Here is a 25,490-nt window from a genome sequence, read left to right as displayed (position 1 = left end):
CACGATATGATAATTAACATGATATTGTGAGGTTAGCGATACTCACGATAACTGTAAAAGTAAAATAAAAAAACAAGTCACAATATTGTAAAAAATGAAATAAAAAAATAAAAAAATTATATTGAGAAAAGAATGTACTTTTGCTTTTGAGTTTTAATTAATCTTTTATGTTTTGTCAAACCTTGCACGATATCCCCCCAAAAAAAACAAAATTAAGTGTGACAACACACCATATAAACATACCATAGTGTTTTTCCATTGTAGCGAAATTCAAACATGAAAACCTTCCGGGCATCATGATACACTCTCAGCCTGTTTTCACGTTCCTGTTTGCTTAGAACTTCTCCTCGATATTCAGTAGGAAAGTCTCTCTTCTGAAAGGAGCAGGAACTGAACACTCCTCGACCTTACAAAGAAAAAAGGATACAACAGAAATATTTCATTATAACAATAATGAAAACTAGACCCATACTAAAGAATATTTTACCAATACTCACCTTTGAATTAATTAATATATTTTATGGTGAAGCCATTCTTGTCTTTACCTAAGGATGAAAAGTATGCTACCTCTTCTTTGGGTTTAACTTTTGCCCTCTGTGGCCTCATGACTGACATGTCTCACTGAAGATAATGATCTAAAGCTATAGAAAAAAATGAGTTTCAATCAGTTTGATAGGTAACTTGGTGCAGATGTCTTGAAGTTTATGGTATGGTAATTATGGTACACTGAAAGTCACAGTGTACCATAATAGCCTGTGCAGTGTGCAGTAAATGTGCCAACGAAAATAAAATACAGTGGATAGCACAGCTCTGCTAAATATTTGCATAAATTAAATGTAATGAACACTAACAGACTTTACTGAAATATTTCTATTGAAAGAACAAATTTAAGTAAACACAAATGCAGCAATTTACCAATACTTCATTTATACTGTACTGGTAATACTAAGCCATTGTATATTTTCACATCAAAAACCAGCCTGTTATTGCTTTCCTCTTAAAAATTGCAATTAGCATTCATCTTACTCAACAGACGGTTAGCTCTGCTATGCTAACCGTCGCTAACAGAAGCGTAGCAATTCTAAATAATTAGCTGCATCCATCATAATCAACAGATGGTTAGGTATGCTAACGTAAGCTTAGCTGCACTTACACTGGACTTGCATTATAAATCATTTTCGCGAAAGAGGGAGCAATGTACACAAGCGACCAACAACAACAGGAAAAATTCGAGCTTCAAACCTACCTCATTAGCACAGCTACACGCCATCACATCTCGTGAAGTAAATAGAGCCGGGGGCGGTTCTCTATCGGGGCTGCTAGATGACGTCACTTCCGTACTCAGGGCAATATAATAAATCCCGTTCAAATCAACAAATTGGTTCAGTCGTTGGATTATGAACTTTGTTGATAAGAGTGGCTATTGTTCTATGATTTACAGTGTCAATAAAAAAAAATAGATCACATTTAAAATGAACCCCAAAGGCTCATATATTAAATGAATTACCACAGACGAAAACAAAGGATATTATTGCTAGAATTATAGATCATTTTGTAATCATAAAATGTGATTTCAGTTTCAGTTTTTTAAAAAGGTTTTTTTTTTCATTAACGAAAATGTTTTTTTGCTTTAGTAAATAAAATAACCTTGCTGCTGTCATACAGTTGCTGTCCGAGGATGTTTTAGTACTATACTTTAGTAATGGATGCATGTGTTTTTTGGCAAAATTGTGAGCGAGCCCAATTCCTTGGCTGAGAAGCAACCCTGCAAATGAATGGTCACATGATGCTTTCCTTTTGGCATGAAGCAGGACTGATGGTAGCGCTCACCTTTTCTTCTCCAGACAAGCATTTTTCTGGATGCCCCAAACATTTGGAAAGGGGGTTAATCAGAGAAAATAACTCTCTTTTTCTTATTTTGGTCTGTATTTATGGAATCCCCTTTTCACTGGTCACACCAGGCCATCCTCCAAAAGTCTTACTCCCTCACCATGGGTGTAGATGCACTCATACCTGCTTACTGCCATTCCTGAGCAAGCTCTACACTGGTGGTGATGTCCTTATCCCGCAGCTGAATCAACTTTGGGAGATAGTCCTGGCATTTGCTGGATTTTCTTGGGTGCCCTGAAGCCTTCTTCACTTAAAGTTTGTAAGGTCACTAAAGGAAATTACTTTAATTTTCATGGCAAATAGGGACTTTGCAATTCATCTAATCACTATAACATTCTGGAGTACATGCAAATTGCCATCATAAAAAAACAATAATAATAAGTCAGCACTGGAGATTTTTAGAAAATCAATGTCATTCTCAAAACATTTGGCCACTGGTGTACAGAAAGATGTTACATTGTAAAGGCAGGGTGGGATGTTAAATGATGAATCAATATACGGCACTGACAGTTTCTCTGTCTCTGCCTCCAGCTGTTCAAAGTGATGTGATAAACAGCTGTTAACCATTGTATATTTTCAAATAAACAACCACTGCAAGAATTAAATGCTGAAATATATAATTAAATGTCATAGTGTATTTCATTATTTAATTTATCTACTTAGGAATTGGTGGCTGCAAAAAAAAAAAAGGCTCTGCGTCTACAGACAAACATTCACAATACACAGCATTTTGAGAAAAAACGGAATTATGGGGACATGTGCGTAATTGTGGGGACAGGTGACGGTCAGCCAATCAAATGCTGTGAAATATACACTGGTGTGAATAATTCATGAAGTGGTGCATTACGAGGACCTTCCTACAGGGGGCGTCATCAAATACACAAAAATACACAAATTCATGTAATTATGGTTTACAAGGACATTGGCTAAAACTTTGGATTTAAGCCTTCTACAGCCCTAGAAGCACTTCTGCATTGAATGAATTATGAGGACATGGGCTGTGTCCTCATAATTCAAAATGTCCTCGCAGTGTTGCGTGTATTCAGGTGACATGTCCTCATAATACACAAAGGCAACACACACACACACACACACACACACACACACACACACACACACACACACACACACACACACACACACACACACACACACACACACACACACACACACACACACGCCATTTAAGGTCCAAGGAGGAGGAAAGAGAAAAGAAGGGAGAGAATGATGGCGAGGCCGATATAGACACGGACGCTTGCTGATGTTTGCTTCAGGAAGAGCCGCACTCCCTCTCTAAATCATTAGTTCCACCTCCAATCAACATAAGAGCTCGGCCATGAATTCTATAACCGTGACGCTTGTGATTTTACAAGGTTTGTTCTGCTTTGTTAAGGTTATGGGAGCAAATTGTATTTCAACAAATGTTACATGCTCATATGGAAGACTAGTATGCGCAGATGATTAAGAGGAAGTGTGGATAAAATGCTTCCTTTGGCCAAAGGCATCTGCAAAATGATGTCATGCTGTGTCAGCAGTCAGGAAGGGATGGATCTACAGTAATACATAATTGATAAGTGCACCCATTGATTATAAGTGATAAGTGCTATTGACAAGAGGTGTGAGGAGAAGAAGAAAAAGTGTTGTTGTGCATCTTAATGCCGTGTCTCTGTTTTCCCTAAGGATTATAAATTGGCTTCGGGAAATGTAAAACCTGTGAAGGTGATTGGGCCACAAGGTTTTTTGCCTTTTGTAAGGTACAAAACAAGAACTGGTGGGCTTGGTGATATGGATTGAAAATAAAAGATCTGATTTCCAAAACACAAAATCCCATTTTAATGATTTATTAAAAGTAAGCAAATGGCGAAGACATGACTGTTTGCCCTCTGTAATGATTTCCGGAATAACCGGATAGTGGATCCCACAAACGCAGAGACACAAAGGGTGTGGATTGACAAATTTAATTGTACACAACGGAATTCTACGACACAAAGCCAGGAGAAAATCAGTTAACAAAAATTGCTTGCAAAGTATGCAAGGAAAATAAAGTAACAAAAATACACCCGAGGGCTGCAGAAAGGCACAACGCGAAAAGAAAAAACTAAATACAAAACGAGCCATACAAAGTGGATAAACTAAAAGCGACGTGGGGAAAAACAACACGTGGATACCAATCACTCAAGCGTAAAGCTGAGGAAACACAAAACTACGAAGCAAAAAAGGCTCAACGTGTGGTTAACAAGCACTCAGGCAATAAGCCGAGGAAACAACAACATAAAACTACGTGTCAAAAGACTGACGTGAGAAACTGGAAACAATAAACGAAGCTAGAGATAGGAATTTGGAACACAAAGTCGGAATAAAGTTCTTGGGCGAGGACGTAGCAAGGTCTATACTCCGACGAGGAGTGTCGGCAGTTCCAGTCCTTATAAAGCGTTGATTTGTGAATGAGAAACAGGTGCGGCACAGGAGGACAAGCCCTTCTACTCAATCAGAGACTGGAAAAAAACAACAACAACGCAATGAAAGCACAACTATAACACCCTCACTACTTCACGTTTTGGTTATTTTTGATCCACCCAGGTTTTCATTTGTGACCATAATTTTACCTATTGCAGTTTTATACGGTTTTGTTGCTAATTTTCTTCCTTCTAAATCAGAACAGTCAAAATACATTTTTTTTTAGAGGAAATGTGGTTTACAAGAACTCAGACTATGAACATTAGAGCTCATCGCGGACTGTAAATAAAAATAACTATTATTGGGAAAGGAAGAACTGAGGCCGACTAACTCTGAAGGCACAACATATGGATTAAAAGTGTGCGTATCATCTTTTAGGACTAGAAATCCATCTATTTGTTCCTGTTTCCTCTGAAAGCACTTCATAGAAGTAATTATTAGCATAATTGACGTGTCAGGCTACTGATCCTGTATGTGGCTTTTATCTCTGACTGTGTGTGATTCTATAGCAGTCTTTGATATCACATGTAATCATGTTAATCCATTCCCTTCCTTTGTACGCCGTTTGACGGATGGAGGCGGTCTAAATGCTCTTAATGTGTGAGGCTGGAGGATTCACGTGACCTTTAGCTGCTCCACACCTCTCCTCCTCTCCTCCTTTGTCATTGCGCTCATTTCACGTCCGCTCGACGCGCACACAGCGGACGCGCAAATACAGACACAATTACTGCATGGCGTCCCTCCCGCCTGTATGGATGCTCGGGAGATGTTGTACAACGTGTGAATTTGTCAGACAGATGAGCTTGTAAACAGGCTCATATACCGGGTAGGAAATGTGATTACGCCATGTCTTTTTGGAACGCTTATGAAACAGATGCATGCAAAAGAGGTCATATAAACTCTGGAACATAATTGGGGGACTTGTGTCCCACAGCTGAGCCCTCTGAAGTCTACACACAAAACAAATAGTGGGCTGTTTTCCTGAGTCACTTGGTGGATAATGTAGATGTTGAGCAGATTGGGTCGTTTTTCCCCCCAAGGTTGGGTTGATCATTTTGACCCGGCAGAATGGGTTGGAGATTGGATTTGGGATGAAGCAGGTCACCATTTTGTCGTGTACTGATGTCGAAAGTCGACGTCAACCCAAACGTTTGCTTTACAATAGCATTTTATATATAGCCCCACTAGTGTAAACACAATATTCTGATTAATATTGTGTTTATGGAATATGAATGAAGAAGCAAAATCCACCTGTTAATCCATCTCACGCGGCGGCCATTTTGCCTCTTGCTGTCAACTGAAAAATGACATCACAGTAGCTCAGGTAACAACCAATCACAGCTCACCTGTTTTTTGAGTTTGTAAACCATGATTGGTCGGTACCTGGTGGACTTATCCCAGTTGGCTTTTTCCAGTTCCGACCTGAAAGCGTTCATAGCGAAAGTAAACAACCAAAATGGCGGTTAGTGATGAATTGTTGTTTATTTTGGTACTCAAAACTCATTTTGACGTCCAGCAAACTTGCCTTCTTGCAATTTTGCTTCATTTATTGTTTTTATCTTATTTCTTAAGCATTCCATACAGTTCGGTAGTTCACCGTATAATTTTATGCAGAGAGATAGCGGCATACTGTCACGTACGTTGTGTTACGTGAAGTTATGTAGAATATTTATGAATAAAGAAAGCTGTCTAGTTTCACCATTCACGGTCTGTGTTTCCAAAGGGGTCGCCATTGTAGAGTGACGTCACATTGTAGTCGGTTGGTGTAGTACTCCCCACTAGGCAAAGTTGCTTCTTCTTGTATTATTTTTAACCACAGATATACCAAGAACCTCACAATCCATTTCTTGGTGGGTTTAACTAATCAGTATGGGTAGTTTTTACCCCTTGCTGGATCAAAATCTTAACCCAGTGTACTGCGTCAAATCGTCAACCCATTAAGGTAAAAAAATAACCCAATTTGTGTAAAAAAATGGACTGATTCTCTACTTTGGTCAATTTGACCTAACTTCCTGGGTTGTTTTGCACAGAAGCCCCAAAAATTGTGCCATTTTGTATAAGACAACCCAAGAAATGAGCTTGTTTGTCAAAACAACCCAGAAAGTTGGGTCAAACTGATCCAAGTAGTGGATCAGTCCATTTTTTACCCACATTGGGTAACTTTTTAGCTATTTCACCCAATTTGGTAGTGTGCTACATAAGTTCCTGTAGCTTTTAGCCATACTGGTAATTTGCATAACAGAGAAGCTTGACATGATGGCAGTTGAGCGGCGAGAAGAAAGAGAGAAGCAGGCGTCTCTGCATATGGATGCTGATTAAATATTGATGATCGGCAGCATTGAAGGCTTGATTAGAACCTGAGTGGAAGAAGTGCAGCCATACACATTCAACGAATCACCACCCCAACACGCAGGTGAAGAAGCAGGTTTTCATTATGCCTCCTGCTGGTCAAGCCGCCGCCTTCCTCTCATCACTTGTCATCGTCACCTTCCTTGCATCTTCCCTCCAATTCCGACTATAGCACTGAGATCGCAAAGATGTGGATGTGGCTTCTATCACTTTCTGACCAGATTTAAGAAATACAAGCCGTCTTTCAGATTATTATTTTTTTTACTTTGACTTGTGCGTACAAATTGAGATATGAGCACCGTATGGGGGCAGCGAACTCAACTTACTTCACAACAAGCAGGCAGTTTGCCAGATATTGAACATTATTATTGTTTTTTAAACTCTTTACTCCCACTCCTTGTTGAAGTGAAGTGAACAGTAAAACAAAACATAAAAACAGAACATTTTGTATTATTTGAGCAGCCAGCTTTGCTTTTGGTAAAGCCGTTTAGCCTAATGCTAACAAACAATGCAAAACACATTAGACGCGCTAGCAAAAAGCATGGGTTATACCAGTTCAAGCAATATTTATTTGAACACAAACTGTGCAGCAACAGGCCTGAAGAGCCTAGAAATCATAGAAAGGCATAAAAGTGGATGCTCTTGTTTTTTTTAATATATATATTTTTTAAAGCTGTTCACAATGAATGCATAGCCCATTTTGAATACCCAATGATGTTATATGATTGCTCTCTCGTCATGAAGGGTTAACTCCAAGGCCATCGAGCATGAATAGAATGTTATTTTGGGAGATTCTGAAAACACGTGGTCAATTATTACAAAACTAATGTAAATACCTTTAAATAATTCTGTATTTGGTCACACTGAACAAAAAAAAAATATATATACATAAACACATCATAAAACTTTTTCTGCGTACACAAACGTAACAATTTTACTGCAACTGCACATCTTAGTGTAGCCTTTTAATATGGCCAATCTAGTGCACACCTGTGCAATAATCATGCTGTCAAATCAGCATCTTGATATGTCACAATTAGGCATGGACCGATTACTGGTTTGATGGTTTGGAGTAAGAGGAGGGAGGGAACATGACGAAATAGAGGAAACAATATGCATTGTCCTAAAAAAAAAAAGTGTCAGCAGGTATTAGTTAGCCCCAAAGACAACATTAGTAGCCCACGAGGTCTGTTCTAAAAATAGCTCACCGGTGATGAGTTACAAGGAAGAATGAAAACACAAGAATGTCAATGTTTGTTTGTTTGTTTCTTTCTTTGTTTAGTTATTTATTCATTTATTTATTTATTTATTTATTCTTAACATGATACATGTTTCTTCTGTACTAAATATTATAAATATATTGTGATGGGACACTGTGACTTACTATGAACAATTACAACAGAAGTATGTGTTTATTTATTTAATTTATTATTCTAACAAGATACATGTTTTTTTCGATACTAAATATATTGTGCAAAATAAATAAATTAATAAATAAATACAAATAAAATAAAATTGTGTTTAATTGTGGGAAATAAATGTTTTGATTTACCTAAATATATTTTAGAGCTGTAATTTTAATACCACGATAATGTGTTATCAATCATACCATCAGAATCTATTACCTCCCATGCCTAGTCACACCTAACACACTAACGCAAATTCAGACAGACTTCCGAACATTATGAGAGAAATAGAAGCCCTTTGAGTTCAGTTCATGAAAAACGTGAGCAAAAACAAACATGGTGCATTTCTTTTTTTTTTTTTTTTTTTTTTTTTTTTTTCTTTTTTTCTTTAAGAGCTCAGTATTGTTCATTCGGAAATGTCATCATCATTGCTCTTTTTTTTTTTTTTTTTTTTTTTTTTAAATATATATATATATATATATACACATATATACATACATATATACATACATACATACATACTTTTTTTTTTTTTTTTTTGTGTGTGTGGGTGAGTATGTGTGTGTGCGTGCGTGCGTGCGTGTGTTTGTTAGCTCACCAGAAAACCTATTAGAAAAAAAAAATCTTATACCGTTCACCTAAATCGAACACCAGGAGACCCGAGGGGACCGAAGAAAACCAAGGAAGGTGAAATCCAGCACCGACCAGACACCCCCCACCAGAACTCCTCCCCAGCCCAAGAAACATCCAGACCCCAACAAATCCAAAAAACATAAAGTCAGGGAGGCCTCAAGAGACCAACGGAGAGACCGAGAAAAGGAAGGAAGGACAGACGAAGCCGCGTGAGATCCGAGACACCAGCCTCCACCGATTCAATAACCTGAGGAGGAAACAGATTGTGTCTGAGTTTCGGTAGATGCTGGTGTGGTGGATCTGGCATGCATGAAAATCTCCACCAAAGAGGGGAGCCGTCGACCCCCGCCGGAACAGAGCAAGCGCAACACCTCAGGGCCCCCCAGGCCGCGGCAGCGCCAAAGGACGACCCCCGGGCCCCACCAGGGCCACCGGCCAGAGAGCAAACCCAGGAGCAGGAGCGCCCCCCGCCCCAACACGGCCCGCGCCCCCGGCCCAACGCAGCAGGACGGGGCACTGCAGGCCCACCAGGCACCCCACCGGCCCCCAACCCCCGCCCCCCCACCACCCCCCGCCCCCCATCCACCCCCGCCACCCACCCCAACCCAGCCCCAGCCGCCCCCATGCCCCCAATCCCCCAGACACCCCCCACCCCCAGCACCCCCCACCCCGCAACCCCCACCACCGCCCCCCCCCCCCCCCCAACAAAGCCAACCCCCCCCCGACCCCACCCCGACCAACCGGCAGCCCCCCAACCCCCGACCCCCAGCCCCCGGGGACCACCCGCACCCAGGCACCGGCGCCGAAGAGGGGCCGGACAGCGGAGCGGAGAGGGCAGCCGCGCCCACCCCACCCCCCGCCGTGTGGAAGGACGGAACACCGGGGGCAGAAGGGGGAGATGGGGGCACCGGAGGGCGGCCGACACCCCCGAACCCCAGGCCCAGCGGGGGAAGGCCCCGGTCGTCACCCCAGCGTTCTTTGTGAAAATTAACCCCTGTTACTGAGTCCGCCAGCTCGCGGACTGGCGAACTCTACCCCTAAACCGTGAATGTGACCCCACCCAGTGTATATACAAGTGTGTGTGTGTGGTGCATTAAAATTAGGAGCAGGTGAACCGGAGCCGATGGAAATGATATTCCCACGCTCCGATCCACCCGCCACCCAAGCATGTTGCTGAGTGTATGTGGTGCATTAAAAAAAATAGATAGGGCGGGGGGGGGGGGGGGCGGGTGGCGACACGGACAGGGGACCGCAGCACTGCTCTATACTGCGGCCCCCAACCGATGGCACCCCCACAAGCCCCCAAGCCCCCCCCCCACCCACAAGTTGTGTGGTGTATTAAAATTGGAGGGGAGTTGTAGGGTGAAGACGGTGTTTCCACCCTACCCCACCCCCCAAAGTGTGTTATGTGCCCTATATGTCTATAAAAGTGTATTGTGCAAACCTAGTGTAGTGAGTTAAGAGGTGTGACCAGCGGGGCCCCCCCCAACCGGGCGGGGGCAGGAGGCGCACCGGCCCACCAAGCCCCCACCCACCCCACCAGGACCCCGGCGGGCATATGGGACCCGTCCGGCGGGGCGATAGGGCTCGCCCCCCGGATACTGGGTCCCGCCCGAGGTGTCAGGACGCCCACCGGAGCGGGGCGGGCACGACACCAAACCCCAGCCACCCCCGCCGGCCCCCATAGCACCGAGACCCGGGCCATGGATGGAGCCCCCGGCCCAGGGGAGGGGAAGGAAGGCGTACCGGGGAAGGGGAAGGGAGGAGGGAAGGGGACGACAAGAAGGGCAGGGGGCAGCGGCAGGGACGCAAGGAGAGGGGGAGAGGAGGAGGAAGGGCGACGAGGGAGAGGGGACAGGGAGGCGGAGGACGGGCGGGGAGAGGCGACGAGGGAGAGGCAGCAAGGGGGAGGAAGGGGGAGGGGAGAGGGAACCACCGGGCACCCCGGCGGCCCACAGGCCCCGAACCGCGTCGCCGGGCCCAGAGCGACGGACCGCGCCGGAACGGCGCCGCCCCCGACACCAGGGAAAGCCCCGCAACGCAGCACCCCCCAAGAGACCCAGGGAACGGCCAAGACGCAGCCGCCACCCAGCAGCCAACAGAGGGGGAGACCCGCCCACTCCCCGCCAGGGGGGACAGCACCCACAGAATTAACCCACTGGCATGCCGTGAATCCGAATATCAACCCCTGGTGCCCATCGGAGGTGAATCCGCTCGATCCCGCTGGCAGCAGCCGGGTTCCTGACTATGGAAACACAACCATTAGTTACAAATTGCCTAATACAGAAACATCAATGCCAGTTATAACGCTGCTGTGGCTCTCGCTAACAGGCAGAATTAAAATCCAAGTTTAGGTTAAAAAATTCTATATACGTAGACCATGTTTCTTTAAATTTTGACATTTGGTTTTTATTTGAGGCAGATATTTTTTCCATTAAAATATGATTTATGAGGAGGTTAGACCATTGGTCGATATTCAAAGTTTGTTTATTTTTCCAGTTAACAAGAATTGTTTTTTTTGCGATAGTAAGGGCTACAAGTATAGATTGAAATTGTTTATGTGGTAAGTCAATTGTTGTTAAGTCACCTAGCAAACACAAGTTTGGAGAGAACGGTATCCTACAGTCCAAGACAGCGGAAAGTTTTTCTAAGACTTTAGTCCAGAAACACATAACCGGAGTACATAACCATAAAGCATGAAAATAAGTGTCTGTAGTGTTTTGTAAACACTGGAGACAAATGTCGGAGTCTGAGAGTCCCATTTTCTTCATCATATATTGAGTAATGTATGTTCTGTGAATAATTTTATATTGGATAAGTTGTAAATTTGTGTGTTTTGTCATTTTAAAAACATTTTCACAAACTTGAATCCAAAAGACAGATTCCGGAGCTATAGACAAGTCTGTTTCCCATTTTGAGATGGGTAAAGACGTTTTATCAGTATATGAAAGTAACTTATATATTTTTGAGAGTTTTTTTGTTGTTGTTGGAGAAAGCTTGGTAATATCTTTAGCTAAAACAGGCGGTTGGAGCGTACCCTGGAGTGTTGGAATTTGTTTCTTTATCATACTTTTAACTTGCAAATAATGTAAAAAGTTTCCGTTTTTTATTTTATATTTTTGGAGCAAGGATGTATATGATATAAACATATTATCTGAGAAGAGATGGTGGAGATGTGTAATTCCTTTCTGCTCCCACACATTCAAATAAAACGATTGGTTGTTAATTTGAAAGTCGGGGTTATGCCATAGGGGAGAAAGCCCGCTGGGCTCCACTTTGGCTTTTGTCATTTCTAGTGCCTTCCACCAGGCAGTCAGGGTGGCGGAAATCATTGGATTTTTAAAGCAGTTATGGCGCTTAATCGATGTTGTAATAAAGAGTAAATCTAGGAGTCTGAGGTTATTACAATCCTTCTGTTCTAGTTCCAGCCAACAGTTAGTATCTCTATTGGGTTGTGCCCATAAAATAATATATTGTAGCTGGTTGGCTATATAATAGTGCATAAAATTTGGTGCCTCTAGACCTCCTTTGGATTTATTTTTCTGAAGAGTAGATAGACTAATCTTTGCTTTTTTTTTTTTCCAGTAAAATTTTGTAACGGCTGAGTCCAACAACTGGAACCAGTTAGCCGTAGGTTTAAATGGAATCATTGAGAAAAAATAGTTTATTTTGGGTAAAACTTTCATTTTAATAGTGGCTATTCGTCCTATTAGAGAAATAGGAAGATTATTCCAGCGCTCCAAGTCACTATAAATGCTATCCAGAAGTGGAGTGAAATTTAAATGAACTAAATCAGTTAATTTAGGTGAGATTTTTATGCCTAAGTATTTTAAATTACCTATAGGAAATGAGTAGTATGGGTCCTGGCTTGCAGGGTTCCATGAATTTTCTGTAATAGGTAGAAGTGTTGATTTTGTCCAGTTAATAGAATAGTCTGATAACTGTGAGAATTTAGTTATTAAGTTAAATACTTCCCCTAATGAAATAGCAGGCTTTTCTAAATAAAGTAAAATATCATCGGCATATAGATTAATTTTATGTTCTGTTACCCCAGAGTGAATTCCTTGAATCATTCTTTCCTGGCGTATGGCTAATGCAAGCGGTTCAATAAATATTGCAAATAATAAAGGCGACAGTGGGCATCCCTGTCTTGTGCCTCTCTGTAGAGTAAAACTCTTAGATATAATCCCATTAGTAGTAACAGTAGCTTTAGGAGAATCATATAATACTGACACCCAGTGAATAAATGACTTCCCAAAGCCAAATTTATTTAAAACAGCAAAGAGGAAGGACCAGTTAACTTTATCAAAAGCTTTTTCTGCATCCAATGATATAATAACTGCCTTTTTATCATGCCGCTGTGACATACTAATAAGGTTAAAGAGCCTTCTAATATTATTAGTAGAGTGACGCTCTTTAATAAAGCCTGTTTGGTCGCTATGAATGATTGTCGGGATTACTGTTTCTAATCTAGATGTAAAAGCCTTAGTGATAATTTTAATATCAGTGTTAATTAGTGAAATCGGACGGTAACTTGATGGAAGGGTGGGGTCTTTTTCTGGCTTTAATAAAAGTTTAATTGCTGCTGTATTCATGTGTGGGCGTATGTGACCATTAGTTTTAATTTCTGTTACTACTCTTAAGAATAGTGGAGCAAGCATTGACCAGAAGTGCTTTAAAAATATAGCCGGATAACCATCCGGGCCGGGTGCTTTGCCATTTGGCATACTATCTAGAGCACTGTACAACTCGTTTATAGTAAGTGGTGCATCTAACATATCTTTATATTCAGTAGTTACCTGAGATATACTTAAGCTACTGAGGAATGCCTCAATATGCTCTGGGTTAGGTTTATTAGTTTCTGAGTATAAGTTGTGATAATAATTATAAAAAATTTGATTAATTTCTTCTGGTGATTGTGTACATTCACCAGTTGTACCTTTAATAGCCGTTATAAGTGATTTTTCACGATTACGTTGAAGTTGGTTTGCAAGAAATTTACCTGATTTGTTATTATATTCAAAGTTGTTGTATCTCAATTGTTGTATTATAAACTCTGTCTTTTTAGTTAACATATCGTCTAACTGTATTTTTGTATTTTGTAAGTCAGTCCATATTTGGTTATTTGGGTTTATTGCGTACTCATCCGTCAGTTGTTTAATTTTATCTTCCAAGTCTTTTTCTAATTTTTGATCCTGTTTCTTTTTATAAGATGAATATGATATAATTTTACCTCTAATTACTGCTTTCCCGGCTTCCCAGAGAAGAGCTGGAGATAGGTCTGGAGAGTCATTTATTTCCAAAAAGTCTGCCCATTCTTTTCTTATAATTTTGTCAAATTCTGCGTCGTTTAGTAGTGAGATGTTAAAACGCCATGTAGGTGGTGGTTTAAAGGTATAATCAACTTGTAGGGAAAGGGAGACTGGTGCATGGTCGCTAATAATAATAGGATGTATTTTTGTAACAGTTTTATCAGCAATAGCATTATTTGTAAGAAAAAAATCAATTCTTGAAAAGGACCGGTGCACAGCGGAAAAGAAGGTAAATTCCTTCTTATTTGGGTTTTTAAGTCTCCAGCTGTCGACGAGGCCAAAGTCATCCATATATTCCCCTATTACTTTTGTGGATTGTGATCGCCTTATACATGTTGTTTTATTAGAACGATCTATTAATGGATTTAAGGTTGTGTTAAAGTCTCCTCCAATAATAATAGTAGAGTTCGCTGCTAATTCAAACAGTTTAGAGAAAAATTCATGGAAAAAGGCCGGATCATCATTATTAGGGGCATATAAATTACCGAATGTATATATTTTATTAAATATAGTCACCTGAATAATAATGTATCGGCCCTCTGGGTCTGTTATTGTATTATTTAGAGTAAAGAGTAAATTATTATGTATGAGTATACAGACTCCCCTTTGTCTACTGTTATAAGGGGCAGAGTACGCTTGGCTAAAATTTTTATCAATAAGTAATTTTTCTTCAGATTTTTGTAGGTGGGTTTCTTGTAGGAGGCAAATATCTGCTTTTAATTTTAAGAGATGGTCTAAAGTTTTTATTCTTTTTGCCTGTGAGCGAGCGCCACAAACATTCCAGGAAACCAAAACTAATTTATGCATACAAATAATATAAACACAGTCCTATGTATATATCTGTATAGGCCATTTGCCACCACTGGCATGTTATAGGATAGAATCAAAGTGGTTAGGTGATTTATATAGTTTGTATAAAATATGAGGTAACGTATAAGGCAACATGTAAGGTAATGTGTAAGGTAACGTGTAAGGTAACGTGTAAGGTAACGTGTAAGGTAACGTGTAAGGTAACGTGTAAGGTAACGTGTAAGGTAACGTGTAAGGTAACGTGTAAGTAAATAAAACCGTGCAAAAACGAGTAGGGCGGTGAAAGTGAGGGAAATTAACAGGGGATTAAACATAACAATACACCAGTAACCCCAGCGAGATTTTTTTTTATTTTATTTTTTATAAATATACTTTAGATATAGTTGTGTATTAATATTATATTTATAATATAGCCTAAACATAATAAGTATTCATGTTTTTGGTTTTATAACCACATATACAGTATATGTATACACCTAGTAATCAAACTAAGTTTAGTTCCACCAATGCTAATTAGAACAGCCAGGGAGTGGAATTGGGGTTCCGGAATAGTTGGCCATCGATATATAACTTATCAACGGCTATCGTAGTCCGCTTACCCTCCTGCCTATTTTGTTTCATTATAGGAAACAGTACCTTTCGCCGCTCATTGATCTCTCTCGGGAATTGATCATTCATTCCAAATGAGGTCCCTTTAAGCTCCCGTCCTTTACTTTTAACAAATAATTTCTGTTTAAAATGTTCAAACTTTGCAATAATAGGACGGGGTTTGTTGCCTCTACGGGCTCCAAGCCGATGTACCCGGTCAAAAGAGATGTTATTTACCGTCTCCTGAGGAATTTTTAATGAATTCGTCATAAATTTTTTTATCTCAACCTCTGGGTTATCAGAGGTATTCTCAGATATACCTGAGAATATTAAATTCTCCCGCATACTGCGGGATTGTACATCTAAAACTGTTTCTTTTAGCGTTTTATTTTCTTTTTTCATAGTTTCCAGCTCGGCTGAAACAGTCGTGAGTGTAGAATGTAACTCGGCATTTTCCTGTTTAAGGACACTTACCTGCTGACTGATAAATTCCATACTTACTTTTAATTCTTTGACGTCCTCGAGGATGAGGCCGAGGACGTCAAGTTTTTTATTTATGGACTCCAGCACACTGACCGAAACGTCCGTAGTGGTGGTGGTTAGGTCGTCCGTGTCCGTCGCTGAATCGTTTTTCCTCTTCTTCGAAGAGGGTTTCTTTGATGGTTTCTCGACGGCAGGATCCTCCATCGCGCAGCTGTAAAAATATCCGTCGATGAAACGTTCAAGGTCCTCCACGTTGGGTGGTATTTCAGATCTGCCGGATGAAAAAGAGAGAAGAGAAAATGCAAGATATATGATGGTTAAATTTGGATTAGTTTAGTATATTAGAGCTAGTTCTATCTTAGCAGCAGGACGCCGCCATGTTAGGGTTTCTGGTCTCGCTGTAGGTCTCGCGATAGTCACAGCATCTCGTGAGCGACTTCCTCCCTCGTGAGCGACTTCAACATGGTGCATTTCTATTTTCGTCCAGCATATGAGTAGGACCACCACGGTGGAGAGTGCGAGCCACAGATGCAAAAATAATGACTAGATAGAAAACTGCCACAACTCCATCATTCTTCTTTGTTGACTGTGCATGTCGACAGAAAGAACACCATTGGGATGAACGAGAACAGAGCCAGGACCACAAATGTGTTTTTCTGGATGAATGGACAAAAAGAAATAATCCCACAGACACACTCCGAACATCTTGTAGAACGTCCTTGGACAAGCATGTGTCAGGAAAAAGCTTTTACTGCTTCTAAACGGCTTCTAAAAGTTAGTGCGGCCGTGTTCCACTAGTTGTGGTTGATATTGGAACGAGCGTCACTTCAACGTTTCGACTTTGGCATCTTGAGCCACTTTCAGTCTCGCTGAGTGACTTTCTATCCCCCCTCAACCACCAGCAGCTGCAAGGCCCGCCACACTCAACGCGACATTGGAATTCTACAAAAGCGCCGCCTCAACTGTTTCCCAACACAACAAAAGCCTTCCAGACGCACAAAAACTCACCCATGAAAGATTGATCTGGTGCATTCAAGGCAGCGTTACCCCCCCTGAGTGTGTCAACAAACACCGTGAAAGAACGGCTTCACATGTTTGTTTTCTCTTTTGCAGTTACGTTGCTGGACTCCATGTCCGCCTTGGCCGACCTGGGCTGGGAGGCTTATCCTAATGAGGGGGTGAGTATGCGCAGCACACATTACGCGCCCCCACAAACAAACATTAGCCTTTCTAGTTGCCGCCGCCTCATGTACAAGTTATGCACGTCATGTTTTATTTTAAGGGAAGGGAAGGCGGGACTTAGCAAGAGCCGCAGTGCAGTGTGCTTGGAGAGAGCGCCGAGTTCTTGAGCTCTCCTTGCTAAATCAGGAGTCTTCAGGGGGAATTTACAAATTATTTCCGCTGCACTGAAAACTGTGCTGTGGCGCTGTAACCTCCATTTTATTATTTTTTGTACAAGAGTAAAGAGTTGGGCGGGAGGGGTAAATATTCTTATGTAAGATGAAATGTAGACATTTGTGATGTTTGCATGCATTTGCATGCGTGCATGAAAGGGTTGCGTAACCCTCCGTGTGCAGGTAAGAAGCAAAAAGGCGAGTCTGGAGCGCAGTCACCTCACATCAGGCGAGAGGGAAGTATAGGGAGGACGAATGAATGACAACGCGGTTTCCACATCGAAATAAGAGCGACTTTGTACGTCAGTTGAATGGCACTGATTAGATTCTACTCGATTCCAACTTCCGTGTGGCTATTCAGCACGGGCGGCTTGAATTGCAGGATGCCACACACGGTTTCATGGTTGCGAGCAGCAATGAGGCAGCTGAAGTGAACGCTGCTGAGAGGGGCTTGTTTTCTCAAGCAAGCCAGGGTTTCAGGTTCATGCACTTGAAATGCATTGATTGTGTGGCCATATTGTTTATGTTTGTGTATGTTTTCTTTCAATGTGGTTCTCATGGAAGAGCATCTGTGACTCATTATGAACAAGTAAGAGTACAGAGGTTTTCTTGTATTGACGTTATGATTGGGTTTACACGGGCTTCCTGAAAGGCACATTTGTTCTTATTTTACAATTACAAATTACTGGCTGGAGAGTGAAATGCATCTTTTTTTTCGGGTCTATCTTTTTATCTTTCAAGCAAGGATCAGGCATCACCTCCTGAGTGTATACTGAGAGGAACTTGCATAAGTGGATGAAAGTGTCCGTCTTTGTTTTCATGAGATGTTCCTTTACGCGTATATGAACATGCTTCTTGTTTGTCTTGCCTTTATCACTTGAATAGGCAATTTTATGACATTTTCAATTGGATGCCTCTACAATTTACTGCAGTCAGTTATGGTTTGTCATAAAATATAAATCATGTGTTGCCAGAAAGAGGATGATCATCTGCTGGAAAACAATCTGTACACGTGAAAGCAACTAAAAAGTAGAAAATACTAGCAGTAGCCAGCTGCACTACAATAAATGCAGTTTAGATAGTGAATAGTATGAATATTGTGTCCTAACTAACTATATATATATATATATATATTAAAAAAAAATATATATATTATTTTTTTTATATATATATATATATATGTACAGTCGACCCTAACCTTGAAAAGCATTGGAGGAAAAAAAAGAAGTTTATTTCCAAACACAATACATTTTATATATATATATACAATAAATGTTATATATATATAAATTATTGTGTTTGGAAATACTTGAAAAAAATCCTCCAATGCTTTTCAATCAGCATCAATTATATGCAGATTTTTACTATTCGCGGGGCAGTCCAGTACCCATCCCCCGTTAATAGGGTTAGGGTCGACTGTACCTTACCCTGTACATTTCCTGATTTAAAATTTTACAATCATGTTGCACAGAGATGTTCGATACCACTTTTTTCAGACTTGTAATAGTCAAGTATTCACTCTTGAGTACTCACTGGATACCAAGTACCGATACCTCCGGTACGGATAATAAATACAATTTCTAGTGCTGTCAAGCGATTCATTTTTTTTAGCTAATTAACCACATAATTTTCCATAATGAATCTCGATTAATCAAATTTTTCTACTTCTGCTTGTACTATTTCATACAAAGCTTGTAACAGATATTTGATTGAGTAAAATCATGGAATTACTTTAAAATAATCAAATAAGCACGTTTAGAATCAAAGACTGTTCTAATAGTTTTCTTTGCACCTTGAATTAAATTCTTCTGTTGAAACAAAACGATCAGGACAGACTTTACTGGCATCTTTTTTCTCATAGAAACAATTCACAAAATTTCTCACTTAAAGGCTTAATTGCGCCCACGAGCTGCACACAAGCATCAAGCTAGTCAAACTGAAAGTAAAACTACCTGTTTGTCCATATTTGTGCCATTGGCTGCACTAAACTTGGCCGCACACGTGAGCAGAGGTTATAGGTCGCAACAGGAAGTATATAAAACTGAGTTAACTGAGTTCATTTCCAGAGTAAACAATTTAATTTTGACAGCCCTAAAAAATGTCCGAGTACCCAATGCCTTAAAATAAGGCCGGTATCTGCCCGATACAGTACTCAGTATCGGTACTCGCCCATTCCTAATGTTGCGTAACGATTTGCGCTCCCTCTCTCACCATGAAGTTGCAATACTGTTTTACTTTGCTTATTGTGGTCTATAACTGGGCAGATAACACAAAACCAATCTAGACTTTCTCGACAGCCTTGTGGTTTTGTTGTAATTAATTGTCTCGTGGTGTTTTCAAGTCCATAAGAAATATTTCCACTGATTAAGGCTATGTATTAGCGTCTTGTTTGTGGAAATGGTCAGTGAATGTCAAAATATGAGAACAGAGAGGGACGATGGTGTGGTTGCCAGAAGGTCTTGTGTTTCATATAATGGGTATTATCCAGTTGACCTTTGATCTTTTAAAACCTTGAGATTGGTCTCAGCGAGAGCCAATCCCGACCAATCTGAGACCACTGTCTACCTGAATTAGTCCAAAAACCACACTTGACCCCCGCGGGTCAAATTTAATCCGAGCCGTGCGGGGCCGGATGTGGCCGAGACGGAGCGGAGCGACCCATTTCTGTCACCGAGCGGGGGCGGGGGCGTCGTGAGGGACACAAAACAGATATGTCATAATGATGTTTGAAAATGAGAGGCCCCATAACATCTCTCCGCTGCCGGAGGCTCTTCACCTCTCTCTAATTTGCTAGCCCTAAACTAAGCCAGAGCTTTTTCCAAACTTTGGGAGCCAATTACGTGCTGGTAGGTGTACACATCAGATGATTGCAGCAGCAGGGATATTATGGGAAGCCAGTGAATGGTTGAACTTCGACCCTGATCTGACATCTCTGCTTCACTTCAAAGCAATCAAGAGAGCTCCGTGCTGATTGGCTGCATTGATTGAGGGCTCAGGGACAGGGGTGCAGACTTAAAAAAAAAAAAGAGTCAATTAGCATCCAGGCTGAACCCATGTTTCAACTCCGCGTGTGTGCAAATGCGTTAAGTACCGAGCAGGGTTGTCATAGTTTTGGATTAATAGGTTTTATTTCGTTTTTTAAAGGGACAGTGTGGTCAGCTAATAATTATTTCATTTATTTAATTTCAGTAACTTGCAAAAAATATGTTCTCTCACATCAGTATTCAACATTTTGGTTGCACCTTGCCGCCATCTTTCTGCTAGGGATACCCACAGGAGAAGAACTTCGCTAATGTAGTTAGCCTGCGGTGGAGCTTGCAACTAGTGGGTCGACTGCTGCTTACCTTCCACATCTGGCGCTTGCAGGTGGTCGTCACTGAGTACCATGATTCGGGCTCCCACAGCTTGTCTCCTTCTCCGTTGCTCTCGCTAACTTCTAGCACTAGCCGCTCTTTTTAGCCGCTCCACACCCTAAAATTTTCATGCAATTTTAAGGAGATGTGCTATATTGGGAAATATAGGTCTTTCATTAAAAATATCCTGCATTTTTTGTAAATGGTATATATCAAAAAGTACTAGTGGTATCGGTGACTACTCAAGTTTGAGTACTCGTACTTAGTATCGGTCTGAAAAAAAGTGGTATCAAACTTCCCTAGTTTATACTATACGACATATGGAGTATTTTTGGAGTGTAAGATAAAAAGAAAGTCAATAAGTTTTATGTAATGAAGTCAAGTAAAATTCCCAAATGACCTTTCTTCTTCTGTATGTCCAAACAGCAATATATAAATAAATAGATTGAAAATAAACCCTGAAAGCTCAATAAAGATTTATTGAACAAGATGAAATTGCCATTTTCGCTATAGCCTAATTATAGTTTTCCATACGTACAATGTACTTTCAGTTTGTTTGATAAGAAATCATTTTTATTTTATCTCATTAACGAAAATGTATTTTCCCAGCATGCAATAAAAAAAAAACAACTCTTTCTCTCAAGCGACAAGTATATCATTAGCGGTGCGGTGAACGAAGCGCAGGTTGTTTTCATGTCCATAAACACACCTGTGCTCCACGGCAAGTAAAAGTGATGATGAACAGACGCGCAGACTGGGGAAATAAGTTGCCGGCTTGGAAGTGGCAGTAATCCAGCCACTCCAAACTCTGCCGACAAAGAAATAAACACAGACATTATAAAGCCCTCTTTATCCCTCAATGACTATTCCCATAAATGCTTTAATCACCCGTCTCGGGGGAGTGTTGTGCGCATGTGTGTGTGTGTGTCCGTCCTGTGATGTCCGACTGGTCTCAGCGCTGCACAGATGGGTCTATTTAGCTGCCAAGCGCGCCTGTAATTTACCAACATTCATTCCCTTCTTTCTCACCCCCTCCCCTCCCACCAGTCTTGAGTTTTGCGCTTCTAATTGGATGGAGTGCAGTTGATCACGAGGACTCTCGGACATTTTGTCGCTACGTCGTCTTTCAGGAATCCATTCAGGGCAACAGTCTAAACTTTCACTGACTTTCAGTTGGCTGCAGTAGCTTAAGCAATCGTTTTCCCCCCCTCTTGCCTCCGTTTCCCCGCTTGAAGTTGGGAGAGGATCCAGAGAGCTGGTTGTGCTCCAATTCATACACAGCCGACATCTCAGCGGAGATTAAAAGCAGCTGAGTGCGAGGAAGTCTGCGTGAGAATTCGCGGCCTTTATCTGTTTTGGTGCTCACGGCCGAGGTGAACGGCGTCAAGGATTTTATGGCTGCCTTGTCGGAACGTCACATCACATTAACTTCCAGAAGCGCAGAGTTCCGTTTTGCGCCTTTAAGGTTGTTACGGGAATGGCCCTTCTTTTATTTGCTCCCGCTTCGTTGTGTCTTTACTGAAAGCAACTTTCTGCTTTCCTCAAGATTTAGGGACGATGTGTCGTGACAGGTAGACGTTTAGTCGCACCATCTAGTAGAATTTTATCGTAATAAAAAGGCATTTAGTATACCGCTGGAAATGGAAATGTCTGATGAGGCCAGTTTTTAGAAATGGTGTTCTTCTTTTTTTCTTCAGTCTTTTCTGTGCATGGCTTTTACATACAAAATTATTTATAGAATGTAATAAGTAGAGAACAAAAGAAATGCATGTTTTATTACAAGAACAAGGGGTAGGACTAGATACGTTTTTCACTTCCTCCTACCGCTTTTGAACATATAAACTCTTTTCTTTCTTCCTATTCTTGTTTTTCATTTTTACTTCAACTTGTATTTTATACTTGTAATGTGTTTTGGGTTTCCTTTATGTCTATATGTTCAATAAAACCATAAACCAACCAACTGAATTTTATACTAATATTAATCTGTTGAAAAGAGGCATAGTTTGGGGGAGCCTTTTTTAGTATTTGTATTCCATTCATTCATCTTTTTTTTTTATTGAGAATATAGTAGGTTGCAGTACACACAATAATTCAAAGCATGTTATAAGTTAATTTTAGTTAATTTTATTATAGTCACTGATACCGACATCAAGTACCAAAAAACAGAAAATCCCTCCCCCCCAAAATAACAGAACATTTTAAAGAAATACCTACAGTGTATACCCCAATAAAGTATTTTTTCCTTAAAATCGCATTAAAATAATGTAAATTTTCTATTCTTCTAATTTCTAATTTATAGTTCCTGATCTGAAAATGACCACAAGAGGGTGGCCAATATTGGAATACCATTACATTTTTTAAATAAGGCCTGGTATGACCTTAAACTGATACTTGGTATCGGTACTCGCCCATCACTAGTTAATTTAATTACTACTTAATTTAATCAGCTTTTTTTTGCCTGGATGTCTTGGTGTTTTTTAAACCTTTGATACAATCTTTCATCACAAGAATGTCGTTGTACTTTACACTAAAGCACAGTATACATAATTAGTAGTTTTCTTTTTTAACCTGAAACCATTTTGTATTTATTAATTGTTGTATACAGCTGGTTGTTACAATAATTTACTGTATCAGTAATTTCATGCTAAACACTAAAACTAAAGAACAGCATAATTTATCATGATTGTCATGATTTGTGTTTGTGTACATTATATTTAGGTTTGTTTCTTGTTATGACTCATTTTCTTGTGTCCTATTTTGCTCGTTACGTCTTTTGTTTCCACCTGTGCTCGTCAACCCGGCCCCTTGTGTCATCCAATCAGCTCCCCCAGCCATTTGTGTCTTGTCCATGTGTCTCTCGTTGCCTCGTCAATTGGCTTGTATTTAGCATCCTGGTTTCTTTCATTCTTTGTTGAATCGCTGTCACTTGTGGTGTGTGTTTTGTTTCCTTGTGTTTTGTTGTTGCTTTGAATTTTGGTCTTTTCAGTATTTTGTTGGTTTTTAATTTGAGAGTTTCCACTATACCCTCTAGTGTTTTCGTTAATAGTTTTGTTCAGTACACATTCCCCGCCTTGGTTCTCCTGCCTTCCTGCACTTGGGTCCTCAACACTGTAAAAAAAGATGATTAAAAATTAGGGGCGAAAGTCAATTAAAATGTTTAATTGTAATTAATCGCATGACTTCACTAATTAACTCATGATTAATCATGACATTTTTTAATAGATTTTCATACTCTTAACAAAAGTGGAAAAAAATGTTAAACTAAACTAATAGTTAAAATTAATTTTTGACGTCAATAGCCGTCAATGGCAGTGAATAAGTTACTTTTGTCAGATTTCACACAGAGGTCCTGTATTTGTTGTTGAGAGTTTAAAAAAGTAATTTTTTGCTTGTGTTTGACACAACGTGTACTACATTTATGGATTCAGGGAGTTATCATGATACAAAATTTGTCAACATTTTTTCTAGAAACCTCAAGTGTTTGCTGTGCTTGAGGAGGCGGTGTTTTTAAAATGATAGAACAGCCTGCTGTTTTAAAATTGAGGCAAACTAAAATTATTTTTTTAAATGAAAAATACATTTCCTCCATGTTTGTGTAGTGCACCTCAAGGTGTGTTACACTGCAGAAACTTTTCTTGCTGGACTTTTTCTTCGTAGGACGTTAAAGACGAGTATGATTTCCCACTAAATCCACATGATGCAGCAGCCCACGTTTATACGCTCGTCAGGCCGTATATCATCATCACCGTGGAAGAGCTTGAGGATCAGGATGATGACAGGAGTGCAGAACAAATATGGTGGTCCTCACGCCCCACAAACATTTCTTCCTCTGTGTGCGTGTGCATGCGTGTGTGTCTTGGAGCGTGCGTCCAGTTGCTTTCCCCTTCAATGGATCAGATATCTTTAAACACTCAAACCGCATTGGTTTATTTTTCTTGTCTTTAAGGAATAGAAATGTTCTTTCTGTGCGTGCCGACTATGTGTGTGTGCGTGCATGTAGATAGAAATGTTTTCCTGCTCATGCGCGAAGTGGTCTCAATTACTGCCTTAGTCACAAGTGGAAACAGATGGCAGCAAATGATGGGAGACAAAGTTGCTCTGTCTTACCTATACGCACACACACACGTACGCGCACATACACGCGTTTGCACGATCCTTCCTCCATCACTGGAGAAAAACTCCCTCCGTCCATGCACACACACAAAGACGGTCCTCCAGTCATATTGACACAGCTCATCACTCATACTCTGCCCGGCTGACTTAAAAACAGAACTTGTAGGTTGTGCTACGTCGCACTTGAGTGAGCGTGAGCGCAGTTCTCCAAAAAAGCCAACCTCTGGACGGAGATCTGCTTCGTCCATACAAGCATCTCACAGTGTGTGTTGATGCTGTCAAGTAAAACTGCTGCTTGGTGTTTCTTAAAAAAAAAATATTTTTTTTGTTCCTCTTCCCGTATCCCGTTTCAACATGCACGCCGTGATAGACGGCTCGTCTTCTTTTGCTGTAAAACAATGACGACATCAGCTTGTGTCCAAGCGCAACATAGTCATTTAAATGCATAATGTGTCTTACGCGCAGTGGGAGGAGATCAGCGTGATGGACGAGCGCAACACGCCGATGCGGACGTACCAGGTGTGTAACGTCATGCAGGCCAATCAGAACAACTGGCTGCGGACGCGCCATATCAGCCGGGAAGGAGCGCAGCGGGTTTACATCGAGATCAAATTTACCCTGCGCGACTGTAACAGCCTGCCCGGGGTCCCTGGAACCTGCAAAGAGGTTTGTGACAAGTCACACAAGCAGCAACATGTGAGC

At 40.8% G+C, this 25,490-nt stretch overlaps 2 protein-coding genes across 3 annotated transcripts in view; one reads left to right on the top strand and one right to left on the bottom strand.

Moving 5' to 3' along the window:
• LOC147180969 (uncharacterized) overlaps nucleotides 1-2,941 on the bottom strand; it is an 11,622-nt gene extending 8,681 nt beyond the window's left edge. For both annotated transcript variants that reach the window (XM_086070379.1, XM_086070446.1), the window contains exons 1-2: nucleotides 498-2,941; nucleotides 244-406 (exon numbers count right to left, since the gene is read on the bottom strand). In XM_086070379.1, the coding sequence (XP_085926505.1) occupies nucleotides 244-278 (35 nt within the window). In that variant the 5' untranslated portion in view covers nucleotides 279-406; nucleotides 498-2,941. The remainder of the gene's footprint in view (nucleotides 1-243; nucleotides 407-497) is intronic.
• Nucleotides 1-25,490, top strand: part of LOC147180968 (ephrin type-A receptor 3-like) — a 153,060-nt gene that overhangs the window by 28,860 nt on the left and 98,710 nt on the right. The window contains exons 2-3 of the mRNA XM_086075735.1: nucleotides 17,042-17,106; nucleotides 25,254-25,454. Of these exons, the coding sequence (XP_085931861.1) occupies nucleotides 17,042-17,106; nucleotides 25,254-25,454 (266 nt within the window). The remainder of the gene's footprint in view (nucleotides 1-17,041; nucleotides 17,107-25,253; nucleotides 25,455-25,490) is intronic.

This window comes from Leptonotus elevatus, chromosome 1 (genome assembly GCF_054856555.1).
Source record: "Leptonotus elevatus isolate MCC_2025b chromosome 1, RoL_Lele_1.0, whole genome shotgun sequence".
In the NCBI taxonomy this organism is placed as follows: Eukaryota; Metazoa; Chordata; class Actinopteri; order Syngnathiformes; family Syngnathidae; genus Leptonotus; species Leptonotus elevatus.
This window is presented reverse-complemented; position numbering and strand designations above follow the sequence as displayed.